Source organism: Accipiter gentilis, chromosome 4, assembly GCF_929443795.1.
Source record: "Accipiter gentilis chromosome 4, bAccGen1.1, whole genome shotgun sequence".
NCBI lineage: Eukaryota > Metazoa > Chordata > Aves > Accipitriformes > Accipitridae > Astur > Astur gentilis.
In genome coordinates, this window is record NC_064883.1 from 36,782,854 (window position 1) to 36,806,180 (window position 23,327).

The following is a 23,327-nucleotide window of genomic DNA, read 5'->3' on the forward strand; positions in this document are numbered from 1 at the left end:
GTTTTGATGTCTGGCAGCTCCTGTGCCCTCAGCTGCTGGGGCAGTCCAGCTGGTGGTCAGTCTGCCCGACAGCTCCACTACACAGGGCCTGCTGTTGGGTTTACTGCTGAAGTACCTGAAGAACCTTGACATGTGTAAGTTTCACTCATGAGAACGACTGCTTTCTTAGCAGGATGCCAGTCATCACAAAGTGCAAGAAATAACTTCTGAAGAGAGAGAAGACAGAAAGGATTTTCCAAAGCCTTGCAATAATCATAAGACATCAGATTCTTGTGAAAGATAAGATTAGAGAAATGAGTTTGAGATTGTTATTTTGGAAAGACCCCTAGCTGTTAAGAAATTGCGAGGAGCACCCCCAGCCTGCATGTGTCAATAACCAGGACCCCAAAGAGGAAACTTGGACACTGGTCTCAGGAATCAAGGGGTTGCACTGTGCAGTTCTCCATTTCCAAGAGGTTTGACCTGAGAGTCTGCCCGGGAATCTCAGAGCTAGTGGCATAACCAGGTTCTTCTCCTCCAACCCGGCTGTTTCAGGAGTAGGTGCAATTTGGCATTTCAGTCCACCTGTCGCATACAGATCAAAGTCAATGGAAAGGGGTACTGTTTTCTGTTACAATGAAGATATTTTCATTACTTGATCATATGCCACACTATGAGAAGTTTTTCTTTCTACATTAATGTTTCCCCCTGCTCTCAGCATGCAGGTTATAACACTGCTCATTATGGTTTCTAGCATTTGTTTTTAATGATATCACAGAGGCTATAATCAGGTCTTTCTTCTCAGTATATGAGAAAAATTTTTGCAAATGCAAAAAAATATGCAAGCTTCTTCCTAGAAGTGCCCTTATTTTGCTTATAGCTGGTTATTTCAGGTGGCATAAGGCTATAGAGTCTTATGTTGCCCACTCAGTCCCTTTTAATGCATAGTACTTGCATTACAGCACATATAAGGCAGTGGAAAGACAACTCTACTTTATTCTCATTCTCAACTATAAAGCAGCATATAAACTATGCCTTTTCTTTAAAAAAAAAGCATGGGCTAACATGAATGTCACTTAATTATGTATTTTACATCCTTTTGAGGCAAAACCAAGCTCCAATACGAAGCTGCCTGGAACTGTTGGTCCTCTATCGAGACCTCGAAAAAAACCAGCCGGGGAGGGGGGGGGACGGAGGGACGGACGGACGATTTTGCAATATAGTTGCCGATCTGCCCAATGATAAGACTGACCCTGCCAGGGATCACTTCACTTACCCCACATCTGTGCGTGTGGGTTTTCGTGTCCGTCTGGCTTGGGGGTACCGTGCTCGATTGCCTTAATGTTAGTTTCACGGGCAAAAGGCATCCCAGCGCTGGCTCCGGTACGCTCTCGGGACGGGCACCCAGGCTCTGGGTGTGTAATGAAGGAGGGGGCTTCCCCGGCACCTCGAGGCACGCAGAGCGGGGCAAACGCCGCCCATAAGCCGGCAGCGGCCCGGGGTGGCGGGGGAGCACCTGCGGGGCGCCGGGATGGGCGGGAGGAGGCTGAGGGGAACGACTCGCACCTCTCACGGGGGGGGAGCAACCGCGGCGGGGAGAGGGAGGAGGAGAAAAGGAAGCCGAGCAGAGGGGCTGAGGAGAAGCGGGCGGGAAGGGAGCCGGGGTCTAGAGGAGGAGCTGAGCGCAGGGAGGCGGCGGCGGGCAGGGGCTCAGTCGGGCCAGGAGCTGACGGCCGCCGGAGCGGCGGGGCGGGAGGGAGGCGGCGGGGGGCAGGTGCGGGAGCCGCCTACGGCCGCAGGGCGGCGGCCGCCCGCGGGGCCGGGGGTGCTCGGCTCGGCGCCCCGGCAGCGCGGCGGCGGCCCCCGGGCCCTATGGTGCCGCGGCGGGACCCGGCTCCGGCTCGCCGCCTTCGAACGGGGCCCGCGGAGCGGCGCGGGGCGGCGGAGCCCGCCGGCCCCGGCACTTGGCCGGCATGAGGAACCTGCCGATCCTCCTCCTCTCGCTCTGCTGGAGCCTGGGGCCGGTAAGTCACCCCGCGCTCACCCCCGGCCCCGGCCGCGCCGCCGGGAGAAGGGTAAAACTCGCCTCTCCGGACCGCGGAGGGGGCGACCCCTGCGGCTCTGCCCGCCGCCCCCGTCCCTGAGGTGCCTGTGCGGACCCCCCCGGGCTGGCGGTTCCCTCACAGCTTTCCCCCGTTCTCGGGAGCGGGGGGCGCCCAGCCGCGGCTGCAGCAGGTACGGAGACTCACTTCGGGAGACGAGTGACTCTCCGCCGCCCGCGCTCACCGCCTGTCCCCGGGCGGGGATCGCGCAGGCGAGAGGGCGCCTCAGCCGCCGCCGGGACCCCCGGCCCAGCTCCCCTCCGCCGCTCCCCGGCCGCACGGGCAGCGGCGGGCCGGGCCGGAGGCGCAGGCGGCGGGGGGGCGCCGCCGCCCCGCACCCCCGGGCGCTCCTGAGGGGCCGGGACGGCTCCGCCCCGGCGGGGCAGCGCCGGCCGGGCCCCGGCCCCATCCCCGTCCCCGTCCCCGTCCCCGTCCCCATCCCCGGCGGAGCGGCGCTGCGGCGGCCGGCGCCGGGCCGTTCCTCGCCCAGTCCCTTGGTCCCCGCTATTTTCCCCGGCAGCCAGCACTAGTTCGCGAAGAGTTTTCACGGAGTGCTGCCCTGGTACGGTCTAGAGGGTCGCTGGCGATCGCAATGTGGGAGAAAAAAACGGGCGTCATTAATTGCTTTTTAATACGTGCATCCGGATAACAACGTACAAAGCGCTCAGAATATAAAGTCATCCAGTTTGGGCCGTCTGCTTTTAACATCTTTATATTTTCTAAGCGTTTCTTCAGTTGTTTGTAAAGTCTGTAACGTTCCTGGAAACATGATTTACGAAGAATAAAAAGGTCTGCCCTCTAAATCTTTCTGGTTTTTATTGCTGTGAATTTAAAATAACGGATGATTTCCACCAAAAGTCGGGAAACCATGCTGAAGGTGAATGTAAGCTGCTTGTCACAAGAAACGTTTTTCCAGTCAAACTGCCTTAAAAATTGTGAAGTCACTAAAAACACAGCGAGACTCCTCAGCTGGATTCCAGCTGTGTACCTTGACAATGCACAACACGGCGCACGCCGTTCTGTTTTCAGTGGTTACAAAGGATAACCTCCCCTTGGTAAAGCAGAGGGAAAGATGGATGAGCACCAGCCCGGAAAGGTGGTGAGCGCCCTCAAAATCCATTTTGGGGATCTTGATGTGTTTCAGGATGTGGTCAGAGCCACATAGCCTTGAACCCTGAATCTCTTTGGCTTGATGAAGTACATCTGAATGAAACAGGTGTATGTATTAGAACAAAGCACATTACACTTTGGCATGCGCCCCACGTTTGAAAAGTAATGTTGTGTCACCTTTGGGTACTAACAAATTTATGTTTTCAAAGTAAGCTTTGGTATTAGATCACTGATACTGGGAAACTTGGAGTTCTTTCGGAAGTATGAGAGAAGTCACTCATTCGGCAGGTTTTTTAATTGCTGTAGCTTCTTTGATTTATCCCTCATTTAGTTAACATTTCTGTTTACTGGAACCTACCTTTCCAAGACCCAGTAATTATAACGCTTTTTGATGAGCAGCAGATCTACTCTCAGGTACTGAATGTTTGCAGTTGGAAAAAAAATAATATTCAAAATCTGTTATGTGAAAGGAAGATGCAATTAAAAACATGTATACATGGGGCTTTATTTTACATGGGAGCTATCTGGAAAGTAGATAATACATAACAAAAGACAGATATTTTCAGTATAACGGTGAACTTTCTGTTATAACTGCTAGAAATCCTAATTTTTGTTAAGGATCTGTACAATTAACTTTAAAAACAAAATCTGCCCTGAAAACATAATTTCAATAGTCAGTATAGAGAAAAGATGGAGAAAGAGAAGTAGGGTTCTGATGTTGTAGATGGTGAAATAAGACTTTTGGAGAAGAGACAGATTTTTGTGAGTTTTCTTAACAGCTCCTGCTGTTACACTTATGACTATTACGCTGTATTTTTAAAAGCTGCCCAAAAAGATGGGCAAGACTTGCCCACAAGGAGACTGCACAATAACCAGGTTCTCAGTCCTAACTATGGGTCCTACGTTCTGGGTCCATGATCACAACTTATTTAAGTAAGTATTGCCATTTTAAAAAAAATTATTGTCACATTAATCAGAGATTAGTACCAGATTCTGTTATTAAATGTCTCTTAAAAAAAAGTAAGAGAGAGAAAAGAGAGAAGCTTTGAGAGACACCACCCTTTTCTTGGTAACTACAAGTGTGAGGATGACTGAAGTACTGCATATTCACTTTTTACTTCATCATGACGTTATTTCATTTGAGCTAATCTCACTGTCCCTTCAGCTCCAGTGACATTTCCTACTTTCCCATTCGTGACCTACTACAGTCATTTCTCCCATGCAGTCTCTTATGGACTCTGCATGTTTCTCTGTTAGGCTCTGTCTGCCTCTCTGAATCCAACTGACTTCAGTACAACTTCCTGGTGTCCTGTTTCTCTCCCCAATACTGCTACATTCATGTCTTTTCTTGTGGACATAAATTATCCTTTCTGAAAACCAAGGAACTGGGGGCAGGGCTAGAAATGAGTAAAGGCAATAGTGCTTTCATTTTTAAAGGAGTGGGGTTTTCTTCCTGTGTAGCACTTGCTTGAATCAAATAATCATGCTCCGGGGCCTTCAGAAGATAAAATATACATGGTGGAAAAGGGAAGAAAAGCAAAATTCACCGTGTCAAAGAGAATGCAGTTTGATCAGTTTTCATGTTCAGGGATTCGTATTAAACTTTCAGCTTCCTAACTTACTACAAAAGCAAAAAAAGCAAATGTGCTTACTTTCCTGCTTCAGTTTAACTCACAGTTTTTCTGGAGGTAAAGTCACATGACACAATATTGGTAAATGCACTAGAAAGTTAAATATTTTCTTTTAAATGACAACTGGCCTTGAAATGCTACAGGAAGGAGCTAGGGAATGCTCTGGTAGATTATTTTAACATTTTGTTTTGAAAAGCCAATGTGTGAGAAGCTAAAATGGGCAGTGACTGTATCTGTAAAATGCCTAGCACATACTTGGGCAAAACCAGTGCCAGTTAAAGTTGTGGCTTTCATTACTGGTAGCTGCATCCTTCATAAAGCATTTTACTTCCTCTTTCAAGACCCAGGCCTGTTTGTTAATTTGACACAGGTGAATGGTGTTCATCCAGAATGTGGATTTCAGCTGGAGATTCACAAGGAGGAAACAAGGTGCATGGAACTTCTAAAGAATGCAAAGCCAGTGGACTACAAAGGTAAGAAAAAGATAAGCTGTAAGGTAGAGACAGCTGGAGTATTCAAGATTTTCTCCCTTTACCTTCTTTGCTGTTGTGGTTGCTGTTGCCGTGTTTGTTTGTACTGAGCTTATAATTTTATGTATTTTAGAATTTGTGCAGATTTTGCATTAAAGGTACAGTTGCAGCAAGCATATTGTGAGAGGTGTGCCAGATGCTAGGCACACGCTGGGTGGGACAGTAGATGGGAGCAAATGCATTCTCATGTTCTAAGCTGTTGCTGCTAGTGTTTTCTGACCGGCAGAGAAGCTGCAGGCTGGTGATAGCAGGCCCAGCAGAAAGAACAAGTCTGAGGAAAAGTTGAAAGCCTTGGATCCAAGCATCTCTCTCTAGCTATGGTTGAAAGTAAAGTACTACTGGTGGGAATGATCTCTGGGTTTCCCAGGCAGAAGATGTTTTACATAGAAGATCAGATTCACACCCAGAGTACCACAGAGTCATGCAAAGGAAAAACTGGGCAGTGTTACATTCAAAAACGAAATTCTCTCTGTTACTTTATTTTCTTTCTACATAGAAAGATAAATATATAGATACCGATATGGCTAATTGTAATTTAATAGACGAAAGAAGGAGAAGGAGATGTAGTTTATTTTTTTTTTAATTTTAGATTTTACTAGATTTCCTTGTTGTATTTTCATGTGAGTAGAACATAAGATTATGAAAAAAAGACATTTTCTTGTAAGTTGGAGCCGCTGATAAAGCCATTTGTTCAGCAAGCAAAATACAAAGGTGACAGGTAAATCCAGACAGCCAAGTAAAAAGCAAATCTGTAACATTAAAGTAGCTAGGGCAGAACTTGGTTAAAAGTTTTTGGCTTTTTAGGAAAGTTGGACGTGTGTATTTATTAATTTATATATTTTTTAATGACAAAGGTGTTAATGTTTTATGATTAGTTACCTTTTCTAAACGGTGTACCAGAACTTGTGAGCAGAAAGCAGTCTCTACACGCATGCTGGTGAAAAGGTAAAAGTGCTTCTTGGAGTGCTTCGTTTGCATACGTTTTCTGCCCAGCACTCCTCTGGTAACATGTAAAGTACTGAAATGAAGGACAGGCTTTCAGTGCGACTTAGATAAAGGGGAAATAAATTCTAGATACAAAGGTAACCGGACATTTTTCTGTTCAAAATACAATTTTGATTTTTACAAAGTAATGCTACATCTAAAACTAATCGTTACATTTCTGTTGTTAAATGATCTTTACATGGCTGGAAATATTTAATTTCAAAGTAGTTCTACAAAGCCCTAAGCGTCATTGGTGTCCTGCCTTTTGATATGGTAGTCCAGGTATGTATCATCTCAGAATAACTGGGCTCCTTGCAATACTACAGCTCTTGCAGTGCAGTTGTTTTCCTTTGGCTGAACTGGGTGATACATAGTGTATTTGGTTTTTCATATTCTGTCTGTTTTGAATGCACTCTGAAGATGATTATGGTACCTCAGGGACCTGCCATCTGCAGTGCCCTTTGAACATAAACACAAGTCCCAACTCATGACATTTTCTCCACCTCTCTTCATGATTTAAATGTGTAACTCCCTCAGTGCATACTCTTAATATCAATTTGTATACAATAATATAATTAAAAGGATCATCAGCAGTTTGTATTTTACTGTAATTTCTCCTTTTCATTATTCCAGATCAGTAATTAGAAAAATTACAATGACAGTGAGTAATTTACATGGATATCTCTCCAAGCAAAATCTTACTGGAATAATTCATCTACAGTTAGATTTTTTTATTTATATGAGTGGTGAAGAGAGATGGCTGTTACATAAATAATACTGGTGTGAAGCCAGATGGAGAAATAACTGCTAGCTCAGCTTAATGAATTAAATCTTGAATTAATAAATTCGCTATTAGCTATTATATGGCTTTGAAAGTCAAGCTTTCTTCAAGATCCACTTCTGTGATCCAGTTGCTGGGCTGCTACAAGGGTATCCTTGTGATGCACACCAGTTTTATTTTGGGTTCCCCAGGGGAATAATGAAGTTTTCTGTCAATATTTCCTTCACATCCTCTTTTCACTGGAAGAGGGGTGCCTCCTGAAGGCAAACTGCTGTGCAAGAACTTCATGTCTTGGAAGGAGACAGTATGTCTGATGGTGTTGATTCAGCCCTGCATGTAGTGATAAAACAGCGGCGGAAGGATTTATACATTTAATTGAATGCCTGGCTGAAACTAAGGGAGCATCCATTTTGTAGGAGACTGGAATAAAGCCCCTGTGCTAATGAACTCTTAAAAACTGTATGCTTAATGTTATAGGAAAATTTGTCCTATGCTTCATGTTATAGGTACCTTTACCAAGAACCTGTTTGGAAGAGCCTGTGTTAAATACACGCATTTGCATTTCCAAAAATACCCATTCTTTATATGTCCTTATTTTCCTAATAAACTCTCTGTATTCTTACAAAGATGGAAGTGGTGTTTTGAGCAGAGACTTTCAGATTGTCACAGTGATACTCTGACTGCTGATAAAGAAGAATTACTAATGAAAATTGGCAAGCTGGAACTAGTCCAAGGCCTAATTCCACACCTAAAATTTGTAGTACATTTGAAACATAATTCATTACAATAAATTCACAAATCCTATTTCACTTTTTCCTGAATGGGAAAGATGGTTATACAGCTCTTGTCATGCTTTTCTAACTTTAGTATGTGCTACCTGCCTAACAAAAGCTGTAATGAGATCTAGTGAAGGACCTGTCTAGAATTTGGAAATAAAGTTTCACTGAGATTTGCCACTGGAGGCTTGGGACTCCATTATCAAAATCAGTGGGAATTTTTTCATTAACTTCTTGGGCACCTGAGAAACCTTCACACCTCTATGTAACATGCTGCAGAATTTGGCTGGCATGCACAGCTACTGAATTTTCAAGGATCCCGTTTTTATGGGACAGACAGTTTCTCCTTTGACCTAGATGGCAATTATGTATTGATTACCATATCTAATACTTCTCAGCTCCCAGTTAAGGAGACATAAAGGAAAGATTTAAAGATTATTGTGGTATTTTTTTTTTTACATAAAAAAAAAGGGATCTTATAGTCATCTTACCTATGCTGCCTCATAACATGGGCAGAAGAATTTCACTGAGTAGTTTTTGTAGTGCACCTAAAATCACTGACCATGAAGTCTATGAAGGACTTGCTTACTTCATGGCTTAATAAAGCAATGGTGTGTTTTGCAAGGAAGCACTGTATAAATACAGTGTAAATATCCTTTGAACAATGCTAAGGATATATGAAAACCACAGGACCCAGTTTGTCTAAATTCTGCTTATTTGCCAACATCAAACTGTTTGACATCCAGACCTCATGCTTTGCACCCATTGGGGGATTTTCAGGCATTAGCACATACTCATCCATTAGTGGAGAGCATTACACTCCATTTAGGGAGGAAAGTCACTCTCCAAAGATCTGTGGCAGTGCCTTCCTCTCTATAGTGCTCTCTAGCAAATCTAGTTGTTTATTTTATGATACTGCATTAGATTCTGTCTGCATTTGTTTTCTTCTTTCTTCGTATAATTTGACATCTGAGGTATGGATGCACCTTAGCTGGAAGCCCAAGAGACAATTTTTGGGGGGCACTTATTGTTGGAGGGCAGATAAATTGCACTCTATGTAGCTCATAATAGCTACAGATTTTGAGGTCCATATGGAAAATGACTAACTTATTTTTTATTTACTACCCATGGCTTGTCTTACAAAAAGTAGAAAGCTCCCAATAAAAGTGATTGAAAATACATGAAAATTGGCTCACTGCAAATTTCTGTCTTTGCTCAGTATTTAGAATTTTTCCTTATAAACAAATTGACACATTTCTGTTCACCTGTAAATGAAAAGTGAAATAAAAAATGTTAAAACTCAGTCAGTAGACTTTATAACAGGGTTCTACAACAAAAAGTTCTAAAAAGATTTCATAATGAAAAAATGAAGTCTAGGGGTTTTTTACTCATTTTGGACTGAGTGGCTGCACAGTTAAATGAGTCTTTTCAGCTCTTGCTTTCCAAAATGTGTTTTTGTGAGACCCATATGCCAGACAACATTTTTAATTTTAGATACAACATCTTAACTTTGAGGAAGGGATGTAGACGGAAAGAGAAATGGCTTTGGAAGGAATTTCATAAACCTCTCAGAGAGGCTTTATAATGCAGCTAGTAATGGGAAATTAAAACAGACAGGATTACCAAAATGATACTCTTACTTATTCATAAATTTAAAGTAAGGTTAAGGTTAAGCTGTTAAGGTTATTTCTCCAGTAAGAAAGGTGCCTATTTTGCATTCCAAACCCACACATAGACAGACACACACACCTCTCTCTGTCGCTCAAAAGGCCTGACTGTGGCTATAACTAAGCCCACCTAATGATCACTCTCTCCTCCCCATCAGTAAACAGGAGACTTACACAAAGCCAGATGAGGCCTTTCTTTTGCTACATGAAAAGGAATCTGCTCAAGGTTCCCCCTTTCTTAATCCTCCCAAGCTTATCAAGGTCTTCCATCAGGTTTTTTGGGGGGGGGTGGGGGGGGGGCGGGTTGCAGCTATTTTCTCTGTAAAATGAGTCAGTAGTTCAGACTGCAGTGTTGCTTAGAGTTATCTGAGGTAGCATTAAAAGTAGAATTAAATGAGATGGTTGCATCATGGAACTTCATTTCATGCAGCACCAGTAGCTCTTGAGAGGACAACTTTAGCTTTCTTGAACCTCTGTGCTGCTGTTTTTCTAGCTGTAGTACAGGCATATTGCTACTTTCTGGTTCACACATTTTCTTATGAGGGGAGCTGAAGGGGCTGCTTTGAATGTTTGTTTGTTTTGGCTTCCGTTAATTGAAGTGTCATCATTAATGACACCACATAAAACTGATCATCCTTATGACTGTCTGGGCTTTGTGGAAGCCATATTTAATTATTTGAGGGCAGAAGAGAGGCAGAGCTGGCTCATCTTGTGAGGAGGCTGAGTGATAGGTGAGAAAGAACCTTGAATGAAAGGAGTTGCCTACTGAAAATTAACCAACAGGAAATAAATGGTGAAGACCAAGAAAATGTCCTGGTCAGCCTTATTCAAAAATCTCACATAATAAAGGTTACTAAGAGTGACAATAACAAACTTTTTTGGAAAGAAGAGAGGCAAGATGTGGCCACAGATACATTCTACAATTTTGAAGGTCTGAAATTTCCACCCCCCCAAAACATAAATAGAAATTCAGCAGTAGACATTAATAAATGGCATTTGGAGCCCTGAAAAAGGAAAGTGAAATTATAAATAAGTGAATTTATTGTGTTTTTCAGAAGATTCTGAAAGAAATACTGCCCTGCATAGTTTTGCACTTGAGTCCTGATAAAGACAGCTGTGGCCATGGCAGTCTGCTCTCCATGACATCCAAAGTTCAAATACCACAAGAAAGCAATCTTGAATACCAAAACACTAAAAAAGCTCCAGCTAATACAACAAATAGCACATGGGTAGACATAATCCAAACTAACAGAAGTATATGGTCCTAATACTTTAAAGAGACTTTTAATATCTTGTGGTGGGGTTTATATGAAGATGGGGAGATTGATATTTATTGGTATTTTTTGAAGAATGTACAGTGTGTCTACATTGGGGCAACACAAAGATGAAGGTACCTCTTACAACTTTGACCATACATCCATGAATATCTTTGCAGTATAATAGAAAATGGTGTTCTTATGGTATGATTAGAGTGCTGTCCAGTCATAAAAAAAACAAATGCTCTTGTGTTCAAAGAACATTTGGAGTAATTGGAAAGCAGGATTTACGTCGTGGAAAATTTGGATGGCAATGTATTCACCCTTCTTTTTCAGAGGGTTTTCTTCCAAGTTTTTAGCTGGCAACTTCATATTTCCTTACAGAACCCTAAAAATACGTAAATTACATTAAAATATAAAATTGGCCTATAGATTTTTGATTATCTGATGGGAAACTATTATTCAGAAGGGAAATAAGGCATTTCTTCTGAAATGATTCATTTGGAAAAGCCAGTAATCCCCTAGAAAGCTCAGTATTTTTGCCATTCCTGCTAATACGACTGGCTTTTGAAAACCTATAAACTGCAAACATTTTAGGTGAATATGCGATAAACTCTATTGCTTTCGTCATTCTGTTTAGCTAGTTAAATCTGATGTATACTGTAGATTTCCAAAATTCTACTTGCTGTGTAGTTTTTGTTGACGGGTAATTAAAAAAGTTTACATACGCATTTCCTCAGTATTTCTGAATAATCAGGGCTTGCATACACTGCACAATTTCACATCAGTGCTTCGGTTCAACATGAGCATATTGGAGCCGCTTCGTGACCATTTTGCAGCCGGTGTTTCCATTTTCACATGATGGCAGACTGTCAGCTCCTTGGGGAGAGGGTTTGGGGGCCCCTGGGCAGGCAGGGCCTGGCAGGCCGATCCCGTCCCACCCCCAGCCAAGGCAGCCGGAGGGCAGCCCTGGGCGGCATCGGGAACCTCCCTGGGGTAGGGATGGCTGGGGACATGAGCCTGCAGGTGTGGGGTCAGGATCTGGCCTGGTGCAGGGAACCAGGGTCGGACACAGCCCCGGGATGGCCAGGCAGGGCCATGGTGGTGGGTCGGGGCCCGGGTAGAGGTGGGCACGGGCACTGCTGTGATGAAGCTGAAGTCAGGTGCACACACAGCATCGCTGAAGGCCCAGACCTGAGCTTAGATGGGACCCTGGGCAGGGGTGTGAGGCTCGTCAGGGCCGTTAAGGCCTATTAGTGCACTCAGGGTCCTGACAAAAGTAGGCAGCAAATAACTTTAGCGACGTATCTTGAAGTAACAGCATTTTTGCTACTGTCTTAATCCTGTTAACCACGTTAAGCAGTTCTGCTGTGTGTCTGCTTTGCTTCCCGTTTGCTAGCTTGCTATTTCCCTAGCCCCTCCTTTTCCTTTCTTTCCTATTACTTGTGTGAAAATACAGAAAGAATTGCAGTCCGTATATGTTCATAAATGCTCCTGCAGCCTAAATTACATGATGTGGCGTTCAGACCTACAGTCTAGAAAACATTGCCCATAAGAGGTGAGATTGCTTCAGCTTTGTCAAGTTAAGTACAAAAATCAAAATGTTACCCTGTTTGAAATGTAAACCCGAGACTAGCTGACAACTTTCTGGCTGATTTTCAAGGCACTCTCTCTTTGTTTCATGTATCATGCATGCCTAGACGGTTTAAAAAATGCTAAACCTCTCTTTGAATTGGCAGTTTTTAAAATCCAAATGCAAAGTGCCACCTAGTGGTTAATATGTGGATAAAATATGTATATACAAAACTGCAGTACAAACCCAGTGTGTTACACATTTTTATAGATGAAGAAGCACACGTAGGTAAGCAAACTTGTTGCTCAAAGGCTGGATCTCAGCAATGTGATGAATGTGGTGGCAATACTTAGGTAAGCTGAAAAAAATGAGAGACAAAGTGTAGTTTATAGTCTGTTATGTTTCCTTTCATTATGAAGTATCTGCAAATGCATCATAAGCATTAAAGACCAAACATTCTAATAAAGTGATCTCATTGAAACTAGCTAAGAATAGCATCTGCAATATCACCTGGAGGAACAGGAGGGAAGAGCAGTAAAGGAGTGACACACTTTTGAGCAAGTCATTGAGCAAAGGTTTTCTGGCAAGATTGATTGTTTCCTTGCATACGCTGCAAATGACAGACCAGAGAAATAAGTGATGCAAATGAAGAGGTTGAAAATAGATTGTTATATGTAGGGTGCAGGAGCGTTCTTCTAGACACCACAGAAATAGGGGTGAAGAACCTTTTTTTTCTTTCTTTCTTTTTTTTCCCTTTGCTAGCTTTATCAATAGGTAAAGAAGAATGTAAAGAGTATAGCAGTAGAGATGCACAGAAAAAGTTGAGGAGTTAGACAGATAAAGAGCTGGACTGGTTTTATATGTATTCATATCGGCGTGAAAGGGCAAAGACATTCCAGGCTTGAGAATTTATTGAAGCAGAATGCAAACATAGAGACTAAATCCATTAATGAACATAAAAGGATAAAAATGTACATTAGAATACTTTTGGGTACTCAGAATATTTTTTAAAATATGATAAATAAAGAGTATTGCAGACATGAAGTAAACACTGGAGCAATTTAAATTTTATTTGTGAGTTATTTTCTATAGAATTATTGGTAAAATCATTACTAGAACTAAAACTTAAAACCTTATTTAAAGCTAAAAATAAAAATGTTTTTGTCTTGCTTGATTAATATCTTTTGGAGACAGTAGGAAACAGGCTTATATACGTGGGAGATGGGTAAAACCTCCAGAGAATAAGAGTGTATATAATGATGTTATGAAATGCAGCAGTGATGGATGACAGTCCAGAAGTCCTGACACTGAATGAATTAATGGCTGGGCAAAGGGTAGTAGGGAGTAGGTGAGTAGAGAGGAGAATATCAAGCTTGATCAAGTTAGATATTCTATGTGCAGAGACACATTTAACAGCATTTATTGCACCTTCATTTTCCAACAGTGTATTTATAGCACTGTAGGCTTCTCTGTAGTCACTGAGGAGAAATAGGCAATTGTTGGGAGCAATTAATTAGGCCTATTTTCATGTGGTTTAGGATGAAGTGAATCATTCTGTGTCACCCTCTGACAATATTGTGTGTGTCGTTGTTGTAAAAGGTTACTATGGTGGGTAAAGAGCAATATCTACTTGAAGAGCTGTGAGACTCACCAACGTCTCCAGCTGTGCCACATCTTGAATTTCCAAGATCAGTGGGAAATTAATTGCTAATTTCAATTGTGCACAATTAAGCTTCTGCTGTACAATAGAGAAAAGTTGTTGGGATGGAAGAGACAAATTGATGCAATTGTAGGAAGAATGGGCTTGTTAATTGTGTCCCACCTCTGCACAAGGGTATGTTTTGCTAAGAGAAGAAAAAGATATATGACTGCAATATTGTCAAAAATCTGTAGTAATAAGAGGAGGAGGAAATGAGGAAGGGGTGTGATTTGAAAGCCTGGAAAAGTGCGTATTGTTTAACAGTTGTAGCAGCCTCTAGAAGTGCACTAGTAACACCATCATTTCAGCATTCAGGCCTAGACCAATTTTCAGAAGCACACTGTAGTCATTCAGTGACTATAAATGCCTCCAGGACATTTCAGCAGTTTTCTCAGATTTCCTGTACCATACTAAATAAGCCTGTAAATATACATAAATTGAGGCTTAATGTTCTTGGAATTCTGATGACAGCCACTCAACTTTCACTTTCATGATTGTTGATGCATTTGAATGCAGTCTAGATGTAGGAAATACATCTTTTGTGTTATTTCATCTATTTCATTTAAGGAGTCTGGAAAAGTATCATTCTTTTTGTGCTGTAGATGCCTGTAGAGTCCTAAAATACTGAGGAAAAATGGAGTTAAGAAATACATTCCCCAGAAAACATTAATGACTTGTAACATTTTGAATGTGAAAAACTTGTATACTGATTTCCTTCCTGCAAGCTAGCTTCGAGATCTGATACAAATTGTGTTGAATAATTTTGGTGGGAATAGGACTTGGGCTGCAGTTCTTCTGTCTAATATTTCATGTAATTGAAGCTCAAATAAGAGTTTTGTGGGTTTTTGTGGAAAACTTACTAATGGAGCTCTGAAGTCCACATTGTTCTGCTGCCTTTTTAGCAAAACCTTAGCCCAGTCCATATAACAGTGTAGCAAAAATTTATAAAGGCCTCTGAACTGTTTGCAGATTACTGTAGCAAATCCACCATCTTACAGAGAGTATATTGAACAAAAGGGAAAATTTGTGAAAGTCATCAGTTTTTATGAGCATGCATGAACACTTTAATGACTCATATCAGCTGTCACTTGTTAGTGGAAATGGGGATGAACTGAAAAGGTCTGAAGTCACACAAGATGCTGATTATTCTTGTGTACTCCAGGGCTTGTTTATGCTGGCTCAGGCAGTACATCCATCAAAGCCAAAAGAGTTTCATTTTGTCACTATAGTTCTGAGTGCTGGCAGATGAAGAAAATAGTTTCTTTGTCCTTCTGATTACTTGTATGTCACATTGTTGATGTTGTTTCTGGCTTAAAATCAATTGGGAAGAAAGCATGACCTGAATTGACTGAGGTAAACATTCTTTTACTTTTCATAAGCCCTGGTGTTACATCATAGAGAGTTGGACTTGATTTTGATCCAGTACTGCAACTCAGGAAGCACCTAGGCATGTTTAAGTTCCATTGACTTCAAAGGGTATGAAGATGACTTGCTCAGATGTAGACCTCTTAAATTATATACAGATGACCAAGTCAACATCATCTCAGAGATATCGTTACTAATGCTGAAAGAAAAGCCACAAGTGCTAGAAGTCAGTACAAGGTAGACAGGTAAAACGGAGCATACAGAAACCTCATTAATTAATTCATAAAGAAATGTATGAACCAGCTGTAGGGGCAGATACACCAGAAAGGACAAACTCTGCATGATCATCGGGGAAAACAGGAGTGTTTATGGTGTTCAGAGACTATTACTGACTCTGAGTCAGTTGCTAAAAACACTCATTCGAGAGGTAAGGACCAGAAACCTGAAAAAACTGAATTATCAATGGGAGCAATAACTTCTCAGCCAACTGTGGAATACAGCTAAAAAGAATGTCACTCTTACAGTCACTAGTCCTAAGTACGTCTCCCTTACTCTAAGGTAAAGCTAAAAGAAGGAGTCAGATATATTGGCTAGGAGTCAGAGTTACTAAAGGAACCAAAACAATTAGTCCTCTTCAGGTAACTGGAGAACTTGACAAACTGAGGTTAGTTACATAGTATTAAGCAAATAAGGATAGGAATGATTGGAGTAAATACAGATACCTAGAGTCTAGATTCTGCAACTCGATTAACAGCTTCAGGCTCTCTTGAGGAGAAATAAGCATTTTATAGGACGAAATTCTTCTGACCCATTTTAGGAGTTTCCTTTAGAAAGATACCAATTTAAACATTTAAACATGAGTCAACAGTGCACCCTTACGGAGGTGAGGTTTAACCCTATACTGTGCTACATTAGCAAACTGGTAGATCAAGAGAAGCAATTGTCTGTCTCTGGCACTTGTAAGACTGCATCTCAGGAGTGTACTGTGTCCAGTTTTGGGCTCCTGCATACAGGAAAGCCATTAATTGGCTCAGCAGAGGGCATGGAGATGGCACTGGAATATGCAGCATATAGTGACTAACTGAAAGCTGGATTTGTTCAGCTTGGAGAATAGTGATCTGATTGCTGTCTTCATCTACCTAATGGGCTTACAGAGAAGATGGAGCCAGACTCTTCTCAGATGTGAACAGAAAAAAAACCCCAAGAAACACAACGAGAAGCAATCAAAGCAACCTGCAGCAAGGGAGATCCTAATTAGATGCATAGAAAAATTCTTCATGGAGGAAGTTGTGTGTGTGCAGGTTGCCCAGAGAGATTGTGATATCTCCATCTTTGGAGGTTTTTGATGCTTGACTGGAAAAGGCATTGAACTGTGTATGGGGGGGGGGGGGGTGAGAGGTAATGAACATTTAATACATTTTTTGCATACCTCTTTGGAGATTGATACAACATACAAGGAGGTGGAGGATAAGGCATTACATGTCATGTACCCACACAGATAAACTTTGTGAGTGTTCCCATTACTAATCCCATATTTTTGGCATCATCTTTCTGAATATAGAACAGATGCTGCATTTAGACCTGTATAATCCTAAGAGGAGTGAAGAAAGACCCAGTCCCCATGAACAAGTGACTCCTCTGGAGAATAGCATTTCCTTGCAAAACTGTGTCACGGGGACTCTGCGGAATTGGTGACCAAATGCAGAATTTACCCCATAATCCTTCTCTCATCTTTTTTCATCTCCAAACCCTATTCTTAGTACAGCACAGAGGCTCCCTCCCAACTATCACACAGATGTCTTCCAAAGGAAAGCAAGACCCATGGGAAAGCTATGCCACTGGCTCTGCTTTATGCTGCAGCTAAAACATACCCCTAGGGGCAATCCAACTGTCCGTCCTGTAACACATTCTTGGGTTCCCTAGTTTACATGTACTTTGAAAGTAACTTAAACTTTGAAAGTAGGATGTTAGACACTAAGTCAACCCAAGCTGTCCAAGTTTAGTTGCACTAAGATGGTTTAATACAAATATAGAACTTCTAAATACTCCTTTTGCAGCTTCCTTTAACTCAGGTAGCTTGATTTTGGGTATGACCTCACTAACATGAAGTAGATGAATAGTGAATTGCTAATACTATAAATATTCTGAAGAATAGTATTATACGTGGATGTGAGCAGTTCCTAGTCCAAGTTTCACGTTCTCTACTGAAAAGAATAAACTGTCCCTTATACTTTTAATAATCTTATGGAGATAATACTGGTAGGATAAAAGTTTTGTTTCTCTCTAGCATTAATTACAAATATAAATTCTCAAGTGTGAATTGCCTTATTTGAAGACATAAATGCCCAGAATTTTGCATGATTTTTTCTTTTTTGAGATAACTTGGACTGAGTTAATATGAGTAACATTTCCTTACTTATATGTCCTCTTAATTCTTCAAAAGGCATATATTCAGAAACCTTCAGAACTTTTCACTTAGCTTAGAAGGCACGCATCATAAGTAGACACCTTGAAATAAATAGAGAATGGTTGATCCAAGTGGCTGTAGCAGGCTATAGGAAGATATATGCGCATTCACACGATATTGCTTTTGAGCCACATTTATATAGACATCAGCATGGGCAAAGCCGTAACAAGTAGTTACTATCTACTAGTAACAAGTTGTTACTAGTACTACTATAAAACATGCCTATAAAATTTTATGACCCCCCCTTCCTGAAATCAATATACATTGAAGCATTCTTTGTTCAAATCTCTGTTATTTAATTTAGGAGAGATGATTTTGTAAGTCCATGCCCTTTGTTCCAAAAATTCTCCAGTCATGATGTGCTCCTATCATATTTGTAATATGAGGTCCAATGAACTAGTTAAATATTTCTTTGTGATGTTCAATCTGCCTATTACTACAGATAAAAAAGTTCATTTTGACTGTGATTAAGAGATTCTCAAAATTTTGGAATTGTTAATAATCCATATTAATACTCAGAAGTTATTTCTTAGCATTTCTTATTTTTCTTAGCATGATCCCCTCAAAATGATACAGTTTTAATGAGACATTTTGCAAACAATGTTTTAACTGACCTAAAAATAAGCTGGTTAATCACCAGACATTTGTGATTCTCTTAACATTTTCATAGGAAATACCATCTTTGCAACCTTCTTGAAAGAGCCTGATCTTTCTTGAACTACTTATCCAAAGCTTCCAGCAAGTCTCTGTGAGGTAAATACAGTAGGATGATTTGGACCAGACTGAGCTTTCAAGTCTGTTACTGCTGGTTTTGTTTCAGGATGTGTTGGAGTTTGGGATAACATCACCTGTTGGCGTCCTGCAAAGATTGGAGAGACTGTCACTGTCCCTTGTCCAAAAGTATTTAGCCTTTTTTCTGGCAAACCAGGTATTTCATTTTAAGGTGTATTTTTGCTGTCTTCTCTTTGGTATTTTATAACATAACATGCTAAAAATGGTTTAGTTGCATTTTAAGGTTTTTATTTTCTTTTTAAAGACTTAAAATAATAGATTCTTAACAGAGTTGTTCATGGTACCTCATGAAAAGACCAAATAATTGTTTTTGTGGTCCATATGGTGTTCTTTGAGTCAGATGCTAAAGATATATTCTGATATAGTGTCACTCGTCAAGGCTGAAGACATTGCTTGCTCTTTTTGACCTATTTGTGTTAATCATTAAGGCAGCTGATCCTGACTGACATCTTTAACACTTGTCAGCAGGTCACATGCAGATTGTTCCTTCTGTGCTTAGGAGGGGAGCTCTGCCTTGCCTTCATGAGAATAATGAGCCAACATTAACACTTAGTACCTAAAAATTATCACTATTCCAATTTAAGGTAGTTATTATTAAACCTTTTATTCTGCTTTTCAATGGAACTTGAAAAGAGCTCATCAGTGTCTCAGACTGCCGAAACATTTAACTGTTTTAAGTCTACTGTCTTCTGCACCATCTTGTCACTACATCATACTGTGGTTTAATTTTGCACTTTGGCTTCTTACTGAGGGTTTTAAAAATAGATGATGCACACATAGCATTTCACATACGTATCTCAAAATGCAGCAGGAAAAATCTTATCCCCGTTGCTCATGTGAGAAATGTTTGTCATGAAGAGCTGGTGGAAGATGCAAAACACAGTAATTTAATTCTGCTTTTGAGGTCTCTGTGGAGAGCTTTTTAACAAAATCACTTTTAACATAGAGGCTAGCTTGGGGTATCACTAAAATACCTTTATTATCAAAACTGTTGATTAAGTCTTGTTCCAGTAAAACAATCTACAGATGAGCAAAGGTTTTCATTCCTGGAGTTGGTGAATCTTGATTAGTTTATCATGGATAGTCTAAAGAGTTTATAAAGGTGAAGGTATGTGTAACGTTCACTAAATCTTGTGACATCTATAAAAGTATTCAGATGACTCAAATGAAAATATTAAGGTGGTGTCATGAGACAAGGCAAATGAATAAGTATCAAAAATTCAAAATCTGAATTAAATCACACTGCTTCTATTTGCCAAAAGCTAGAGCATGCATGCTCTCTCTGGAGTTTGGGTGCTTGATATTTAACAACTGTCAGTAGCTTATATTACAATAACATTTTAATTTTCCTATAAACCAACTGCAATAAATATGTAAGTCTGAAACCTTCATAATGCATTACAAGTCTATCTCACTTGGGCATGACATCATCAAGACTGAAAGATCAATTCCTTTTTATAGTTTGCTATATTTTTCACGTATACAGCTTTTTTCATAGCTACCCATTTACTTCTTGCTTGTGGAACTAACAGGGTGGTTGTTTAGAGGTACCTGTTCAATTAAGAGGATTTTTTAAATCATGTCTTTCTATAATTTGCAGACAACTTGCATGGTCGATTCAATTAAGATCTAACTATCTCAGCCAGCACCTTTATAATTTGATTATGCTCAGCAATATATAGTTTATTTAATTCATACACAGCACATTTCAAATTTACTTGATTCTTATGGCAGGAAATTATAAAAATGTCTTTTAACAAGAAATCTAACTCATTTAACCAGATTTGTGAGATGTATGTTGTAGTTTTCTCAGGGTTTAAGATGAATTAAATTTTACTACAAGATGATCTAGACTACCTTATTTTTCATGGAAGTATTCCAAATCACAAGTATGCTTTTAAATACCATTAATTCTTTAAATGATTTCTTAATTTAAATTGTGAATTTTAAAAAGTAGTCTTCTCACCTTTACAACTTTTGGAGGACTGGCTCCTAATTTCTTCTGTGATGGTCAAGGTTATAGTTTAGGCATACCACATAATTAATTCTCTATTGAATGTTAGTAACTTTATATTAAGTGACTTTTTACTGTAAAAGCAATCATATTATCCTATAATGTTTTTTTTCTGTATTGTACATGATGATGTAAGTATATGAGTATCAGAAAATTATTCTGTTAATTTTTTATTCAAATGTATGTGTCAAGTTACAGGTTTTAAGTGAGGTTGCCATCTGAAATATTTAATTGCATGGAACGACAGTGTAGAAATAAAAAATGTCTTCCATAGAACATTGCCTAACTGTCTTTAAGTTAGAAGGCCTTACAGTATTTATAGTAGAAAATACTTCAGCATCCTGAGTACATGGAGTCTTTTTATTGCAAAATTGGCTTTGACGTAATTTGTGGTTCTGTTAATACATTCCTCTGCTCTGCCTAGTCAGAGAATCTTGATGTACTTTTAAAGTGAAGACTCTTCAGAGTGTATAAATAGGTTACGTTTTCTTTAAAATATGCCATGTCTATGCCAAATGGCAGAAGTGGTCCTGTTGTTTGAGGAGACACTGTGGTTTGAGGCCAAGGCCTTGTTATAAGCTAGAAAGATTTGGTTGTTGGTTGGTCAACCATTTGTAGGATATTTACAACTTTCCTCTGAAGACTTTATACAAAGAAGAAATTCCAGTAACTGATCAGCAAGATAAAAATCACAAAAGCTTTAGTTTGGAGTGTATGTAAACATGTTTGGTTATTCTTGGCCAAAGTTGATCTGTGACACATAAATTTGTTCTTCTGTGGTGAAAAACAGGCATCTTTAAGTCAGTTAAAGAATACTACAAAACAAAGCAGTATGCTGTTATAGATTTCAAGTATCGTGGATATAAAAAGTGCTGTAAGAAGGGTGAGAGGAAGTTGCTTATGATTTAACATTGTAAGAGTAAGTTATAATAATTTTAATGACTATTTCTTATTCTGATATCAGACTCTTCAGTTTTCTCCTATTGAAGCTGTTCCATACTGTATGAACATTAGTTCATATTAATTAGATTAAGGAGTAGAATCATGAGTTGCCTGCATCTCATCTGCGTGACTTCATCTGGGAAAAGAGTGAACAACTACTCTCAGTTCCAACCAAAAAGTCCTTTCTGAAATTAATATTCAATGATGTTCAAAATTCCTTTCCAACCGTGCTTGCACATCTCCTGTACATTCCTTGGACTACATTTTTTCAGTGATTGGTTCAAAGAGTGAGATTCAGCATGCATATTTATTTCCTCGTTCTTCAAACTATCACATAATTTGGTCTTTCAAGTGCATTACCAACTCTACCAACATTTGCTGTAGCAGTAATTCATCGCCATAATATCTAAGAGCTTTTATAACTCTTCAGTAGATCATTTGGTATTGCCTTCTCAGAAAAGCTTAAATAGGAGGTTAGAACAACTCTCACTTAAATTACTTTTCTACCAAATTACTTTACCTACAAATTATCCCCTTTCTAGAGGGAGCTGAAAGAGTGCCCCCAAAATACTTGATAAAAGAGCAAAATATTTCAGGCTTTTGCAGATGTAACAGAAATAGCTGTTATACCAAAGCAGAAGCCTGCCATCACCTCTTGGAATTACTTTTGTTTTTCTCTAGTGCAAAGACAACTCAGAGCAAGAGTAAAAGCTGAAGTAATATGATTGAAGAGCACATGAAAGAAAATGGCTGGGTTGCTTTAACAGAACTGCTAGGAAATACAGGATATTACAGAGAATGACAAAGTTAGGTTGTCTAAAGATTCATTGATGAGGAGACTTTCGAATCTTTCTAATTTAAACTCTCAAATTTTGCTTTACAGGAAATATTAGCAAAAATTGTACAAGTAATGGATGGTCAGATATTTTTCCTGACATCTTAAGTACTTGTGGATATAATGACTATGAAGATGATTATAAGGTAGGAAAAATACTTTTTCTGAATAGAAATAATACTGCATAGAAAATACTTTTTCGATGCTGGTGTTCAATACAGTCATCAGACATATTCTGCCTCTAAATAGTTCTCATTTTATTCTATCATAATTAATGAAAATCTGTAGTAATTTTTGGTAGCATTGATTGCCATATGCTTAGTTTACAAATGTCATATAAGATAAAATCATAAATGTTTGAAACTCAAGGCTATGAACAGTTGGCAATTGCAGTAATGCATCTGTATTTCTAATATTGCAGTGTTACTTGGCTTGTGCACAGTATATTTTACATTGTATTATTTCTAGAAGTTTCTGTTATAGCAAATCCTAATACTGTAATAATCTGTTAATAATACATGCACCACTTGGTTGCTGGTATGTGTTTAAGTAAATTGAGGTCATTGGAATTATTGCAGATTTATATTGGACTTTAAATTGCGTTAGCAATTAGAAGTGGTTTGAAAAGTTATCAAGATATCTTAAATACACTATAAATGGAAAATTAATTTGTTCACTTTGCAGATACTATTTCTTGTTCTTTTTGTTGAGACAAGTACTTCTCCTATCATGTTTTACCTATTCTCTGTCTGTTTTCCTGCTGAGGCTAACAGAGCAAGATTTTGTTTACAAGCATGAGCTCATAGTGTCAGTAAAACTCTTGT

The 23,327-nt window shown here is 39.8% G+C and overlaps 1 protein-coding gene across 1 annotated transcript in view; it reads left to right on the plus strand.

Moving 5' to 3' along the window:
- Nucleotides 1-1,813: 1,813 nt before the first annotated feature.
- The window catches only part of VIPR2 (vasoactive intestinal peptide receptor 2), a 61,276-nt gene continuing 39,762 nt past the window's right edge, over nt 1,814-23,327 (plus strand). The window contains exons 1-4 of the mRNA XM_049798264.1: nt 1,814-2,003; nt 5,193-5,295; nt 18,741-18,848; nt 22,552-22,649. Coding sequence (XP_049654221.1) covers nt 1,953-2,003; nt 5,193-5,295; nt 18,741-18,848; nt 22,552-22,649 — 360 coding nt within the window. The 5' untranslated portion in view covers nt 1,814-1,952. The remainder of the gene's footprint in view (nt 2,004-5,192; nt 5,296-18,740; nt 18,849-22,551; nt 22,650-23,327) is intronic.